The sequence below is a fragment of the Salmo salar genome, chromosome ssa09, assembly GCF_905237065.1.
Source record: "Salmo salar chromosome ssa09, Ssal_v3.1, whole genome shotgun sequence".
Classification (NCBI taxonomy): Eukaryota; Metazoa; Chordata; class Actinopteri; order Salmoniformes; family Salmonidae; genus Salmo; species Salmo salar.
In genome coordinates, this window is record NC_059450.1 from 33851533 (window position 1) to 33866376 (window position 14844).

A 14844-nucleotide genomic window follows, 5' to 3' on the forward strand; every position below is an offset into this window, starting at 1 on the left:
GTTATTGCACAGCTTATAATATGCTGTACTATTTTCGTAATGCAATTTTTAGCTAAGGATAAACCGTGGACTATAAGAAACATAACCAAAAGAAGGATTTCCTTGTTAAAGATCTCCCTCCCCCTTAAATAATAACCAAGGAAACACAGGTGGTGTGGCATACCATGAAGTAATGGTAATAGTTAACTTGAAGGGGGTATACGTAAGGCATTCAGAACACCTTTCACATAACAGTCTGGGAGTAGCAAAGGGTTAACATTTAGTGACTGTGTGCATTGAGCCTTGTGCGTCTTCTCTCGTGATCTCTCAATTTGGCAGGATACCACTGGGTAAATAGCCCTTGGAATTATCTCATTGAATTATGAACATTTCTTTGACAATATCCGTGAGAAGGTGGATTTTAAGTGAACAGAGTGCCTGGCCTAGAGCCAGTTCTGGCCAGGAGCACCAATTGTAAATGTCATGTTAGGCCTACAATGTGTTCTCTCCCAAGATAAGCCAAAAACATGCACTCTTAGGGTAACGTGTATACATGTGTTACGAAGGTTCTTGTGAATGATCTGTAACACTCATAAAGGTGTTATGAATGTAAGTAAAGTGTTACCAAAATAACTAACACAAAAATACATTTGACTATTTACGCCGTACCTTGGAGGTGAAAGAGACGAACAGCTGCTCCTCAACTTCCTCCAGGTTGGGCTGCATGGCGACATCTGTGGATCCCTCAATCACTGGGAGTGGATCACCCTTGGCAGATTTCACTCCTTTCCTAGATCTCTTCTTAGATCTCCGGGGTTTATTTCTCTGGGTTGGCTGACTAGAACCAACCGGTAAAGTAGAACTAACTGGTATGCTAGGGGTACTTAAACGTGGGACAGGAGGACATGGGACAGGAGGTGCCTCACTGCTGGGAAAGTCTTCAGTTATCTCAAGCTCTTCGGCGATGGAGAAAAAGTTAGTGAGGTCGGCCAGTGATGGGGTTGGTGACAATGGGTCAGGACCTAACGATGAAAAGGGAGATAACTGGAATGGGAGTGGAGACGGTGTAGACGGGTGTGTTAATGGTTCATAATTGACTTGGAATGATGAGGCAGTGTCCGAGGGAGATGGGGATAAGGCAGTGTCCAGAGCAAGTGAGCCAGGGTGAGAGGTAGAGGAAAATGAGGTTGCCTCAAAGGGTAATGGGTTAAGGTGAGCAGAAGGCAACAATGGGATAAAGGGTATTGTTAAAAAAGGATCAGGGGCAGGTAGGCCTAAAAGTGATCCATGTGATGAAAATTCAGAGGATAGAACAAAAGGGTTAGGGGGCAGTAATTGTTCAAGGGCTGGGAATGAGGAGGCATGTACAGGTAAGGAGGGGGCGGCGGCTTCCGGTTTCAATGAAACAGGGGAACGTAAAGGGGGTTCAAGATCTGGTAATGATGCAGGTGAGGATGGCACAAAGCCATCTCGCGAAGGACCAGGGGATGGTAACGAGGGAGTAGATTCAGGTTCCAAGTTGGCAAGACTAGGTGTTGATGACAGTGCAGGATCAGTTGAGGGAGGGTCAGAGGTAAGTGATGATAAATCAGTCGCTAGGTTTAATGTGACAGGTAAAGGGGGTGGCAATTCTTGGGCTGGGGATGACAAGGAAGGGGCTGGTAACACTGGGTCAGGGAATGGTGATAAGACAGTTGCAGGGGTGGGGGATGATAGTGCAATGGATAAGGTAGGCTCAGGGACAAGAAACGAATGATCAGCGGTTGGTAAAACTGAGTCAGGTTCTGGTAACAATGAGTCTGTGGCAGGAACCAAAAAATCTGTGTTTGGGACTGAAATATCAGTGGGTAGACCAGCATAGTCTGTGGTTGGCACAGTGGGGGAAATGGCTTGAACAATGTGATTGATAGCTGGATCAGCAGGACCACTGGCTGGAACTACAGCATATCCAGTAGAATCTCTGGATGGACCAGAAGATTCCATGGCAGGGCCAGTAGATTCCATGGCAGGGCCAGTAGATTCCATGGCAGGGCCAGTAGATTCCATGGCAGGGCCAGTAGATTCCATGGCAGGGCCAGTAGATTCCATGGCAGGGTCAGTAGATTCCATGGCAGGGTCAGTAGATTCCATGGCAGGGCCAGTTGAGTCCATGGCAGGGCCAGTTGAGTCCATGGCAGGGCCAGTTTGATCGGTGGCTGGAATAACAGGATCGGTGGTTGGAACAGCAGAAGATGGGGATGAAGACGAAGGCAATACCGGAGGAGATTTTGGTTTGGTCCTAACAGATCTGGCTTTTGACTTCAACTGTTGAAGGTAGAGTGCAAGAAGGGGCAAAGGCACAGGTTCAGGTCGTTTGTGTGGTTTAGCCTTCCCCTGCAGCTGTTCGTCAAAACCTGTCATTTTTGCTTCAGCGCTCACTGAGGAGCTCTGGGAAGCCTTTTGACTGTTTTCAACTTCATTTGCTGAATGGCCATTGATTGACCCACGGGTCTTGACCGGTTCCTGGGACTGAAATGAATTGAAGAGGTCCTTGTCACTGTCAATCATATTCCCATTGTGCAGTGTTCCCACCTTTTCAATAGTGTTTCCGGACAAGGCTTCAGGTTCAGAAATCTGGGGGAAATTGTCATTCACAGCTACTTCCACAATTTTGCCATTGGCAACCATGCCCTTAGTGTTTGTTTGCTCAACACTGCAAGTTGTATTGGTTATCTCAACATTGCACCTTCTTATTTTCAGATGACACTCCCGAATCAGCTCAGGGAAGTTACTTTGGGGAGGACCTGTTGTACTGCTCAGAAGAGAAAGGTAAAAGATTAGAAGGGCATTTTAAAGTAAGAAGCAAAAATGCTAACATGTAGCTTACTGAACTTGAGAACTTACCAAGAATCGAATTCAGTGGACTCTGTGTTTCTGACTGACTTTTGTCCATGATCTGCTGCTGAAGTCTTTTGGGAGTTGCGTTTTCTACGCAAAGACTTTCGGGAATATTTCACATAATTGCACACCTTGGGGGATATTGTTTCATCTTTCTTCGTCTCATTGGAGGGACTTGATTTCTTGCAGGAGCTGGGTTTATCCATTTTGACTCCTGACTTTTCACTGTCTGCAAGTGTAACACTTTGAGCATCTGAGCTCAGGAGTCCTTGACCTACTGCTGAAGTGTCTTTAGAATTGCATTTTGACATCAAAGACAGATTACTTCTAAGAGGGTTGAATTCCTTCGGAGATGTGGTTTCTGCTTTTTTCAACTCATTGGAGGATCTTGATTTCAGCTTTGGAGTGCTTAAGCTGGGTCCATTAGCGTTGACTCCAGATGTGTGTCTGTCTACAGGTGTAACATTTTGAGCATCTTCACTGAGGACTCTCTGATCTACTGTGGATGTGCCTTTAGAGTTGCGTTTTGCCATCAAAGACTTCAGGTTATTCAGGCTTTTCACAGGCTTGAGGTCATTGGTAGAACTGTTTGTGTCTTTTTTTGATTTATTGGAGGGACTTGTTTGGACTCCGGACTTATCACTCTCTGCAAGAATAACATTTTGGGCATCGGAAGCGAGAAGTCCTTGGCCTCCTGCTGAAGTATCTTTGGAAGTGCGTTTCCCCATCAAAGACTTAAGATTATTCAGGCTTTTCACAGACATGAGCTCATTGGGAGATTGGGCTGAGTCTTTGTTCATCTCATTGGAGGGATTTGATTTCAGCCTGGAGCTGGGTCCATCAGTTTTGTCACCATCTGCAAGGGAATCATTTTGAGCATCAGGGCTCAGGAGTTCATTATCTACTGTTGAAGTGTCTTTAGATCTGCGTTTTGCCGCCATCAAAGATTTCAGGCCATTCAAGCCTTTCACAGGCTTGAGTTCATTGGGAGATCTGGTTTCATCCTCCGACTCATTGGAGGGACTCATTTTCAGCTTTAGAGCCCGGGAGTTGGGTCCACTTGCAAAAGGGTTGAAGTCTGCTTTAAACTGAGACATGCGTACATTCTGGTAGGCTGTTACAGCAAAGAATTCAGTCTGGGGAAAGGTGAAGGTTATCACGTCAGGCCCATTGAGCTGAATATCCTCTGTAGCCGTTTCAGCTGACACCAAATGCAGGTGTGGTAAGTAGCGGTGCATTGGGTGCAAAATTACATTGCCCTCCTGGTCCATCGTGTTGTCAGTGAGCTTAAGCTTGTAGAATGACACTGGGTTCTGCATCCATTGGTGACCAGAAGATGGAGAGTCTGGATGGATGAAAACCTGTCTCAGCAAATGGGCCTCTGCCTTTCCACTCATTTGCCAGTCTTGCCCAGTCCACTTGTAACGTTTGTTGTCCACAGGGTTGATATCCATGAGCAGAGTGTACTTCTGGAAGGGCTCCAAACCAGAGATGCGAAAGCGGCAATAAGGGAACATCCTCCGGCCTTGTTTGGTTATTATCATTTCGGTTTTGCATTTGAAAAACTCATTCCACATGTTGTTATTGTCCAACATCACCTTGATACCGCTGTAAGTGATCTCTGGTGGTAAATTCGCTGGTTGGTTATTAAACCTGGCAGCAGAGTTCAATGTAGAAGCCATTTGACCAGTACCCATTGCAGAACCTGGAGTGGATGTTGCTGGAATGTTTGCTTCTTCATTGGCTACAACTGCACTTGCTTGCCCTGTGTTTAGGACACCAAAGAGGTCAGGGGGAGAGGCAGCCGAGGGCAGTGCTATGGGGGCAGCAGCCCCCTCCTCATGAAGAACCATTATTCTCTCCTTGTTGGCAGCCATGAACTTGTCACAGTCCTTTTCGAGGTTAGAATGCCCTCTTACATCTGTCCTTTCATGTTTTCATTCAGCATCCTAAAAACAACAAAAAGAAAGCTACATTTCTTTCAACCAATTTTGCTCACTGGGAATGCACTCTTTTGCATGCAATTCTCAGCACATTTGTTTACTTTGGAAATATCAAATTCATTACAAATTATTAATACTAGGCTAAATTACGATACAAAATAGTATGAAAATAAATGCATGCATCATAGCGAAGACATTCGGTCATTATGAAACTACAAAAGAAAAATGAATCAAAATGTATCAATATGAGCAATTGGCAATAAAGTTGAACACAAAAAAATTAAGGGCATCAAAGAACTGTAAATCAGTTTTGCAAATTAATAATCGATATCACATGAACATGCCTTTGATTAAACCCCCAGTTTACTACGAATAGCTAAGGAAATTGATTGGGGACAGTCTAGCCAGCAGATTCGCACCCTACCATTACACTTGTTTACACTGAGCTGCACTGGAGTCAGAACGCAATCATGGTTACATTAAGACACTGTGGAGCCGGCACGAGATAATGGTTGGAAAACGTACCTCAATGCAGGGATGGGATATGCCACTGTACTCCAAATTTTAGCTTAATCCACAGTGATACATTGAAAATATATAAATACTGCAAGTTTTCCGGTAAACTGCCTACAGTGCCATATCCCGTCCCTGCATTGAGATTAGAGGTTGACCGATTAATCGGCATGGGTGATTAATTAAAGCCGATTTCAAGTTTTCATAACAATCTGTAATCTGCATTTTTGGACGCCGATTATGGCCGATTACATTGCACTCCATAAGGAGACTGCATGGCAGGCTGACTACCTGTTACGCGAGTGCTATAAGGAGCCACGGTAAGTTGCTAGCTAGCATTAAACTTATCTTATAAAAAACAATCTTAACATAATCACTAGTTAACTACACATGGTTGATGATATTGCTAGTTTAACTAGCTTGTCCTGCGTTCCAAATAATCAATGAGGTGCCTGTTAATTTACCATCAAATCACAGCCTACTTCGCCAAACCGGTGATGATTTAACAAGCGCATTCGCAAAAAAAGCACTGTCGTTGCACCAATGTACCTAACCATACACATCAATGCCTTTCTTAAAATCAATACACAAGTATATTTTTTAAACCTGCATATTTAGTTAAAAGAAATTCATGTTAGCAGGCAATATTAACAAGGGAAATTGTGTCACTTCTCTTGCGTTCTGTGCAAGCAGAGTCAGGATATATATATATATATGCAGCAGTTTGGGCCGCCTGGCTCTTTGCAAACTGTGTGAAGACCGTAATTAATTTGCCAGAATTGTACATAATTACATAACATTGAAGGTTGTGCAATTTAACAGCAATATTTAGACTTATGGATGCCACTCATTCCATAAAATACAGAACGGTTCCATATTTCACTGAAAGAATAAATGTTTTGTTTTCAAAATTATAGTTTCCGGATTTGACCATATTAAATGACCTAAGGCTCGTGGTGCAACGTGGCGTTGGTGGATGGAGCGAGACATGATGTCCCAGATGTGCTCAATTGGATTCAGGTCTGGGGAACGGGCGGGCCAGTCCATAGCATCAATGCCTTCCTCTTGCAGGAACTTCTGACACACTCCAGCCACATGAGGTCTAGCATTGTCTTGCATTAGGAGGAACCCAGGGCCAACCGCACCAGCATATGGTCTCACAAGGGGTCTGAGGATCTCATCTCGGTACCTAATGGCAGTCAGGCTACCTCTGGCGAGCACATGGAGGGCTGTGCGGCCCCCCAAAGAAATGCCACCCCACACCATGACTGACCCACCACCAAACCGGTCATGCTGGGGATGTTGCAGGCAGCAGAACGTTCTCCACAGCGTCTCCAGACTCTGTCACGTGCTCAGTGGGAACCTGCTTTAATCTGTGAAGAGCACAGGTCGCCAGTGGCGAATTTGCCAATCTTGGTGTTCTCTGGCAAATGCCAAACATCCTACACGGTGTTGGGCTGTAAGCACAACCCCCACCTGTGGACGTCGGGCCCTCATACCACCCTCATGGAGTCTGTTTCTGAGCGTTTGAGCAGACACATGCACATTTGTGGCCTGCTGGAGGTCATTTTGCAGGGCTCTGGCAGTGCTCCTCCTTGCACAAAGGCGGAGGTAGCGGTCCTGCTGCTGGGTTGTTGCCCTCCTACGGCCTCCTCCACGTCTCCTGATGTACTGGCCTGTCTCCTGGTAGCGCCTCCATGCTCTGGACACTACGCTGACAGACACAGCAAACCTTCTTGCCACAGCTCGCATTGATGTGCCATCCTGGATGAGCTGCACTACCTGAGCCACTTGTGTGGGTTGTAGACTCAGTCTCATGCTACCACTAGAGTGAAAGCACCGCCAGCATTCAAAAGTGACCAAAACATCAGCCAGGAAGCATAGGAACTGAGAAGTGGTCTGTGGTCTCCACCTGCAGAACCACTCCTTTATTGGGGGTGTCTTGCTAATTGCCTATAATTTCCACCTGTTGTCTCTTCCATTTTCACAACAGCATGTGACATTTATTGTTAATCAGTGTTGCTTCCTAAGTGGACAGTTTGATTTCACAGAAGTGTGATTGACTTGGAGTTACATTGTGTTGTTGAAGTGTTCCCTTTATTTTTTTGAGCAGTATATTATAATTAAGTCTATGATTTGATAGAGCAGTCTGACTCAGCGGTGGTAGTTGGGCAGCAGGCTCGTAAGCATTCATTCAAACAGCACTTTCCTGCGTTTGCCAGCAGCTCTTAGCAATGCTTGATTCACAGCGCTGTTTATGACTTCAAGCCTATCAACTCCGGAGATTAGGCTGGCAATACTATAGTACCTATAAGAACATCCAATAGTCAAAAGGTATATGAAATACAAATGGTAGAAAGAGAAATAGTCCTATAATAACTACAACCTAAAACTTCTTAACTGGGAATATTGAAGACTCACGTAAAAAGGAACCAACAGCTTTCATGTGTTCTCATGTTCTGAGCAAGGAACTTAAATGTTAGCTTTTTTTACATGGCACATATTGCACTTTTACTTTCTTCTCCAACATTGTGTTTTTGCATTATTTAAACCAAATTGAACATGTTTCATTATTTATTTGAGACTAAATAGATTTTTATTTATGCATTATATTAAAATAAAAAAGTGTTCATTCAGTATTGTTGTAATTGGCATTATTACAAATATATATATAAAAATAAAATCGGCCGATTAATCGATATCGGCTTTTTTTGGTCCTCCAATAATCAGTATCGGCGTTGAAAAATCATAATTGGTCGACCTCTAATTGAGATAAGTTTTCCGAAAAGCTATTTTAAAATCGGACACCTCGATTGCACAAAGGAGTTCTGTATCTATAATTCTTAAAATAATTATGTTTTTTGTGAACGTTTATCGTGAGTAATTTAGTAAATTCACCGGAGGTTTGCGGGGGGTATGCTAGTTCTCAATGTCACATGCTAATGTAAAAAGCTGTTTTTTGATATAAATATGAACTTGATTGAACAGAACATGCATGTATTGTATAACATAATGTCCTAGGTGTGTCATCTGATGAAGATCATCAAAGGTTAGTGCTGCATTTAGCTGTGGTTTTGTTTTTTGTGACATTATATGCTAGCTTGAAAAATGGGTGTCTGATTATTTCTGGCTGGGTACTCTGCTGACATAATCTAATGTTTTGCTTTCGCTGTAAAGCCTTTTTGAAATCGGACAGTGTGGTTAGTTAAAGGAGAGTCTTGTCTTTAAAATGCTGTAAAATAGTCATTTGTTTGAAAAATTGAAGTTTTTGTATTTTTGAGGAATTTGTAATTCGCGCCACGCCTATCATTGGATATTGGAGCAGGTGTTCCGCTAGCGGAACGTCTAGATGTAAGAGGTTAACCACGGCCGTGTCCGAATACCCATACTAGCGTCCTAAATAGTAGGCTGTTTCAGTACAGTTTTTTTGCGTGACATTTTGAAAATGTAGTATGCTTTTAGTATGAAGGAAATTTCAACATTTCGGGAATTTCACACCCACAATGTATTCAAACTAGATAAAAGGAGGGCTTCGAGATTTGAGAGTTCTTTGAAAGTAAAAAAAAAAGGAATTGAAGATGGCAAAGAAGATGAGCAATGAGTCTCCTGTAGTGTTCAAATATAAGTCGCTTTGTCCTTTAAACTTCTTATGGCTTGGGGGCAGTATTTCGACGTCTGGATGAGAAGCGTGCCCAAAGTAAACTGCCTGTTACTCAGGCCCAGAAGCTAGGATATGCATAATTGGTATATTTGAATAGAAAACACTCTTAAAACCTGTTAGGGCTAGGGGGCAGTATTTGCACGGCTGGATAAAAAAAATGTACCCGATTTAATCTGGTTACTAATCCTACCCAGTAACTAGAATATGCATATACTTACTATATATGGATAGAAAACACTCTAAAGTTTCTAAAACTGTTTGAATGGTGTCTGTGAGTATAACAGAACTCATTTGGCAGGCAAAACCCTGAGACATTTTCTGACAGGAAGTGGATACCTGATGTGTTGTATTACCTTTAAACCTATCCCATTGAAAAACACAGGGGCTGAGGAATATTTTGGCACTTCCTATTGCTTCCACTAGATGTCACCAGCCTTTACAAAGTGTTTTGAGTCTTCTGGAGGGAGATCTGACCGAACAAGAGCCATGGAACGATGATGGCCCATTAGACACCTGGCGCGCGAGTTCATGTTGGGTACCCTCGTTCCAATACGTTATAAAAGAGTATGCATTCGTCCACCTTGAATATTATTCATGTTCTGGTTAAAAAAGGCCCTAATGATTTATGCTATACAACGTTTGACATGTTTGAACGAACGTAAATATATTTTTTCCCCTCGTTCATGAAGTGAAGTCCGGCGGGCTTAGATCATGTGCTAACAAGACGGAGATTTTTGGACATAAATGATGAGCTTTTTTGAACAAAACTACATTCGTTATGGACCTGTGATACCTGGAAGTGACATCTGATGAAGAGAATCAAAGGTAATGGATTATTTACATAGTATTTTCGATTTTAGATCTCCCCAACATGACGACTAGTCTGTATCGCAAAGCGTATTTTTCTGGGCGCAGTGCTCAGATTATTGCAAAGTGTGATTTCCCAGTAAGGTTATTTTTAAATCTGGCAAGTTGATTGCGTTCAAGAGATGTAAATCTATAATTCTTTAAATGACAATATAATATTTTACCAATGTTTTCTAATTTTAATTATTTAATTTGTGGTGTTGACTTGACTGCCGGTTATTGGAGGGAAACGATTTCCTCAACATCAATGCCATAGTAAAACGCTGTTTTTGGATATAAATATGAACTTGATAGAACTAAAAATGCATGCATTGTCTAACATAATGTCCTAGGAGTGTCATCTGATGGAGATTGTAAAAGGTTAGTGCATCATTTTAGCTGGTTTTATGGTTTTGGTGACCCTGTCTTTGAATTGACAAAACATTACACACAACTCTTGTAAATGTACTGTCCTAACATACTCTAAATTTATGCTTTCGCCGTAAAACCTTTTTGAAATCGTAAAACGTGGTTAGATTAAGGAGATGTTTATCTTTCAAAGGGTGTAAAATAGTTGTATGTTTGAAAAATTTGAATTTTGACATTTATTTGGATTCAAATTTGCCGCTCTTGAAATGCACCTGCTGTTGATGGAGTGCACCACGGGTGGGACGCCTGCGTCCCACCTAGCCCATAGAGGTTAAGTTTCCGAAACTGTTAAAATAATGTCTGTCAGTATAACAGAACTGATATGGTAGACGAAAACCTGAGAAAAATTCATTCAGGAAGTGGGATTTTTTTTATGTGGGTATTTTCAATTGATTGCCTATAGAGTATCTAATGGGTTAGGACACAGATTGCAGTTCCTATGGCTTCCACTAGATGTCAACAGTATTTATACATTGTTTCAGGCTTGTTTTCTGAAAAATGAAGAAGAATGAGACGTTTCTGTCAGTGAACTGAGGAAGAATGCAGAGCTGGTTTGCACGCGTGACCGAGTGCGTGCCCTTTGTTGTTTTTCCTTTCTATTGAATACGCTACTGTCCGGTTGAAATATTTTCGATTATTTAGACAATTGACAACCTGAGGATTCATTTTAAACATCGTTTGACATGTTTCGATGCACTTTACCTGTACTATTTGGATGTATTCGTCAGCATGTTTTGACCGCCTTTGAGCCAGTGGATTACTGAACAAAACACGCCAACAAAACTGAGTTTTTGGGATATAAAAGAGGGACTTTATCGAAGAAAACAAACATTTATTGTGTAGCTGGGACTCTTGTGACTGCAACCATATGAAGATCTTCATCGCTATTTCTGACTTTTGTAATTCCTTTACCTGGTTGTAAAATGTTTGTATTAGAGGTCGACCGATTAATCGGAATGGCCGATTAATTAGGGCCGATTTCAAGTTTTCATAACAATCGGTATTTTTGGCCACCGATTTTATTTATATATATAAATATATATTTTTTTACACCTTTATTTAACTAGGCAAGTCAGATTAAAAACACATTCTTATTTTCAATGACGGCCTAGGAACGGGGGTTAACTGCCTTGTTCAGGGGGAATTAGGGGATTCGTTTTTGCAACCTTCCGGTTACTAATCCAATCCAACGCACGAGGAGCCTGCATGGCAGGCTGACTACCTGTTACGTGAGGGCAGCAAGAAGCCAAGGTAAGTTGCTAGCTAGCATTAAACTTATCTTAAAGAAAACTAACAATCTTAACATAATCACTAGTTAACTACACATGGTTGATGATATTACTAGTTTATCTAACGTGTCCTGCGTTGCATATAATCGATGCGGTGCCTGTTAACCTGTTTGGGCTAGGGGGCAGTATTGAGAATTTTGGAAAAAATATGTGCCCATTTTTAACTGCCTCCTACACCAACTCAGAAGCTAGAATATGCATATTATTGTTCAGGTTTGGATAGAAAACACCCTGAAGTTTCTAAAACTGTTTGAATGGTGTCTGTGAGTATAACAGAACTCCTATGGCAGGCAAAAACCTGACAAGGTTTCATGCAGGAAGAGGCCTGTCTGACAAGGAGTCGTGCGTCTTGCATCTGTTTATTGAAAAGTAAGGATCTTAGCTGTAACGTGACAATTCCCAGGGCTCCAATAGGCTCTCAGGACGCGGGAAAATCATGAAGGTTGACGAGGCAGCCTCAGGCTGAAACAGATTATCATCTTATTCAAGTGTCCCATTAGGTGACAATGGAGTGAGGCGCGTGCGCGATTAGCCCCCGTGGAGTATTTTAATTCGGCTGTTTAGTTTATTGCAGATTCCCGGTCGGAATATTATCGCTTTTCTACGAGATAAATGGCATAAAAATTGGTTTTAAACAGCGGTTGACATGCTTCGAAGTACGGTAATGGAATATTTAGAATTTTATTGTCACGAATTGCGCCATGCGCGCGACACTTCTTTACTATTTCGGATAGTGTCTGGAACGCATCGAACAAAAACGCCGCTATTCGGATATAACGATGGATTATTTTGGACCAAACCAACATTTGTTATTGAAGTAGCAGTCCTGGGTGTGCATTCTGACGAAGACAACAAAAGGTAATCAAACTTTTATAATAGTAAATATGATTATGGTGAGTGCTAAACTTGCCGGGTGTCTAAATAGCGAGCCCGTGATGCCTGGGCTATGTACTTAGAATATTGCAAAATGTGCTTTCACCAAAAAGCTATTTTAAAATCGGACATATCGAGTGCATAGAGGAGGTCTGTATCTATAATTCTTAAAATAATTGTTATGCTTTTTGTGAACGTTTATCGTGAGTAATTTAGCAAACTGTTAGTAAATTCCCCGGAAGTTTGCGGGGGGTATGCTTTTTCTGAACGTCACATGCTAATGTAAAAAGCTGTTTTTTTATATAAATATGAACTTGATTGAACAGACATGCATGTATTGTATAACAATGTCCTAGGTGTGTCATCTGATGAAGATCATAAAAGGTTAGTGCTGCATTTAGCTGTGGTTTGGGTTTTTGGTGACATTATATGCTAGCTTGAAAAATGGGTGTCTGATTATTTCTGGCTGGGCACTCTCCTGACATAATCTAATGTTTTGCTTTCGTTGTAAAGCCTTTTTGAAATCGGACAGTGTGGTTAGATAAACGAGAGTCTTGTCTTTAAATAGCTGTAAAATAGTCATATGTTTGAGAAATTGAAGTAATAGTATTTCAAACGATTCAAAAATCGCGCCACTGGATTAGACTGGCTGTTACGTAGGTGGGACGAATTCGTCCCGCCTAGCCCATAGAGGTTAATTTATCATTGAATCATAGCCTATTTCGCCAAACGGGTGTTGATTTAACAAGTGCATTTGCGAAAAAAGCACTGTCGTTGCACCAATGTACCTAACCATAAACATCAATGCCTTTCTTTAAAATCAATAAACAAGTATATATTTTTAAACCTGCATATTTAGTAAATATTGCCTGCTAACATGAAATTGTGTCACATCTCTAGAGTTCATTGCACGCAGAGTCAGGGTATATGCAACAGTTTGGGCCGCCTGGCTCGTTGCGAACTAATTTGCCAGAATTTTACGTAATTATGACATAACATTGACATAACATAACTCGTAAGCATTCATTCAGACAGCACTTTCGTGCATTTTGCCAGCAGCTCTTCGCTGTGTTTCAAGCTGTTTATGACTTCAAACCGGGTGGGTATAATTTGTGGAACGGTCCAACAGGAATCTATTCCAAAAACTTCGTAAATAACAAGGTTGCCAAAAAAACAACGCATACAAAGTTGTATAGCGGCAGAATAAGATACCGGGTAGGGAGTGGTCTATTTCATTGCATTTTTCACTCATCAACTTTTATTCCGAAAAATGTCTGTCCTAACTCTGGTTGCCTATAGACAAACATTAAGAATAAGCTACGTGGTGAGTTGATGCCTATTCGGCAGCTAGTTAGCTAGGTTTGTATGCGTTGCTACCTTGTATGCGTTGTTGGTTGGCAACCTTTTACTTTATGTTTTTTGGAACAGATTCCTGTTGGAACGTTCCACAAATTATACCCACCCCTTCAAGCCTGTCAACTCCCAAGATTAGGCTGGTGTAACCGATGTGAAATGGCTAGCTAGTTAGCGGGGTGCGCGCTAATAGCGTTTCAAACGTCACTCACTCTGAGACTTGGAGTAGTTGTTTCCCTTCCTCTGCATGGGTAACGCTGCTTCGAGGGTGGCTGTTGTCGATGTGTTCCTGGTTCGAGCCCAGGTAGGAGCGAGGAGAGGGACGGAAGCTATACTGTTACACTGGCAATACTAAAGTGCCTATAAGAACATCCAATAGTCAAAGGTATATGAAATACAAATCGTATAGAGAGAAATAGTCCTATAATACCTACAACCTAAAACTTCTTAACTGGGAATATTGAAGACTCATGTTAAAAGGAACCACCAGCTTTCATATGTTCCCATGTTCTGAGCAAGGAACTTAAACCGTAGCTTTTTTACATGGCACATATTGCACTTTTACTTTCTTCTCCAACACTTTGTTTTGCATTATTTAAACCAAATTGAACATGTTTCATTATTTATTTGAGGCTAAATTGATTTTATTGATATATTATATTAAGTTAAAATAAGTGTTCATTCAGTATTGTTGTAATTATCATTATTATAAATAAATAAACCAAAAAAACAATCGGCATCGGGTTTTTGGTCCTCCAATAATTGGTATCGGTGTTAAAATCATAATCGGTCGACCTCTAGTTTGTATGCTTTTGTAAACGGGGCGCTATCCTCAGATAATCGCATGGTATGCTTTCGCCGTAAAGCCTTTTTGAAATCTGACAAAGCGGCTGGAATAACAAGAAGTTCATCTTTAAGCCTATGTATAACACTTGTATTTTCTATGGATGTTTATTATGACTATTTCTGTATTTTGAATTTGGCGCTCTGCAATTTCACCGGATGTTGTCGAGGTGGGTCGCTAGCGGAACGCCTGCGTCAGAAAGGTTAAAATGATCACGACTATTTAATCGTACATCTC

At 41.6% G+C, this 14844-nt stretch overlaps 1 protein-coding gene across 8 annotated transcripts in view; it reads right to left on the bottom strand.

The window, feature by feature from the left end:
* The window catches only part of LOC106611247 (MAX gene-associated protein), a 35229-nt gene that overhangs the window by 18204 nt on the left and 2181 nt on the right, over nucleotides 1-14844 (bottom strand). For 7 of the 8 annotated variants that reach the window (XM_014211255.2, XM_014211253.2, XM_014211257.2 and 4 more), the window contains exons 2-3: nucleotides 2863-4805; nucleotides 649-2770 (exon numbers count right to left, since the gene is read on the bottom strand). In XM_014211255.2, coding sequence (XP_014066730.2) covers nucleotides 649-2770; nucleotides 2863-4733 — 3993 coding nt within the window. In that variant the 5' untranslated portion in view covers nucleotides 4734-4805. Of the gene's footprint in view, nucleotides 1-648; nucleotides 2771-2862; nucleotides 4806-13975; nucleotides 14053-14844 lie in introns of all 8 variants that reach the window. The other variant, XM_014211251.2, reaches the window with a different exon arrangement.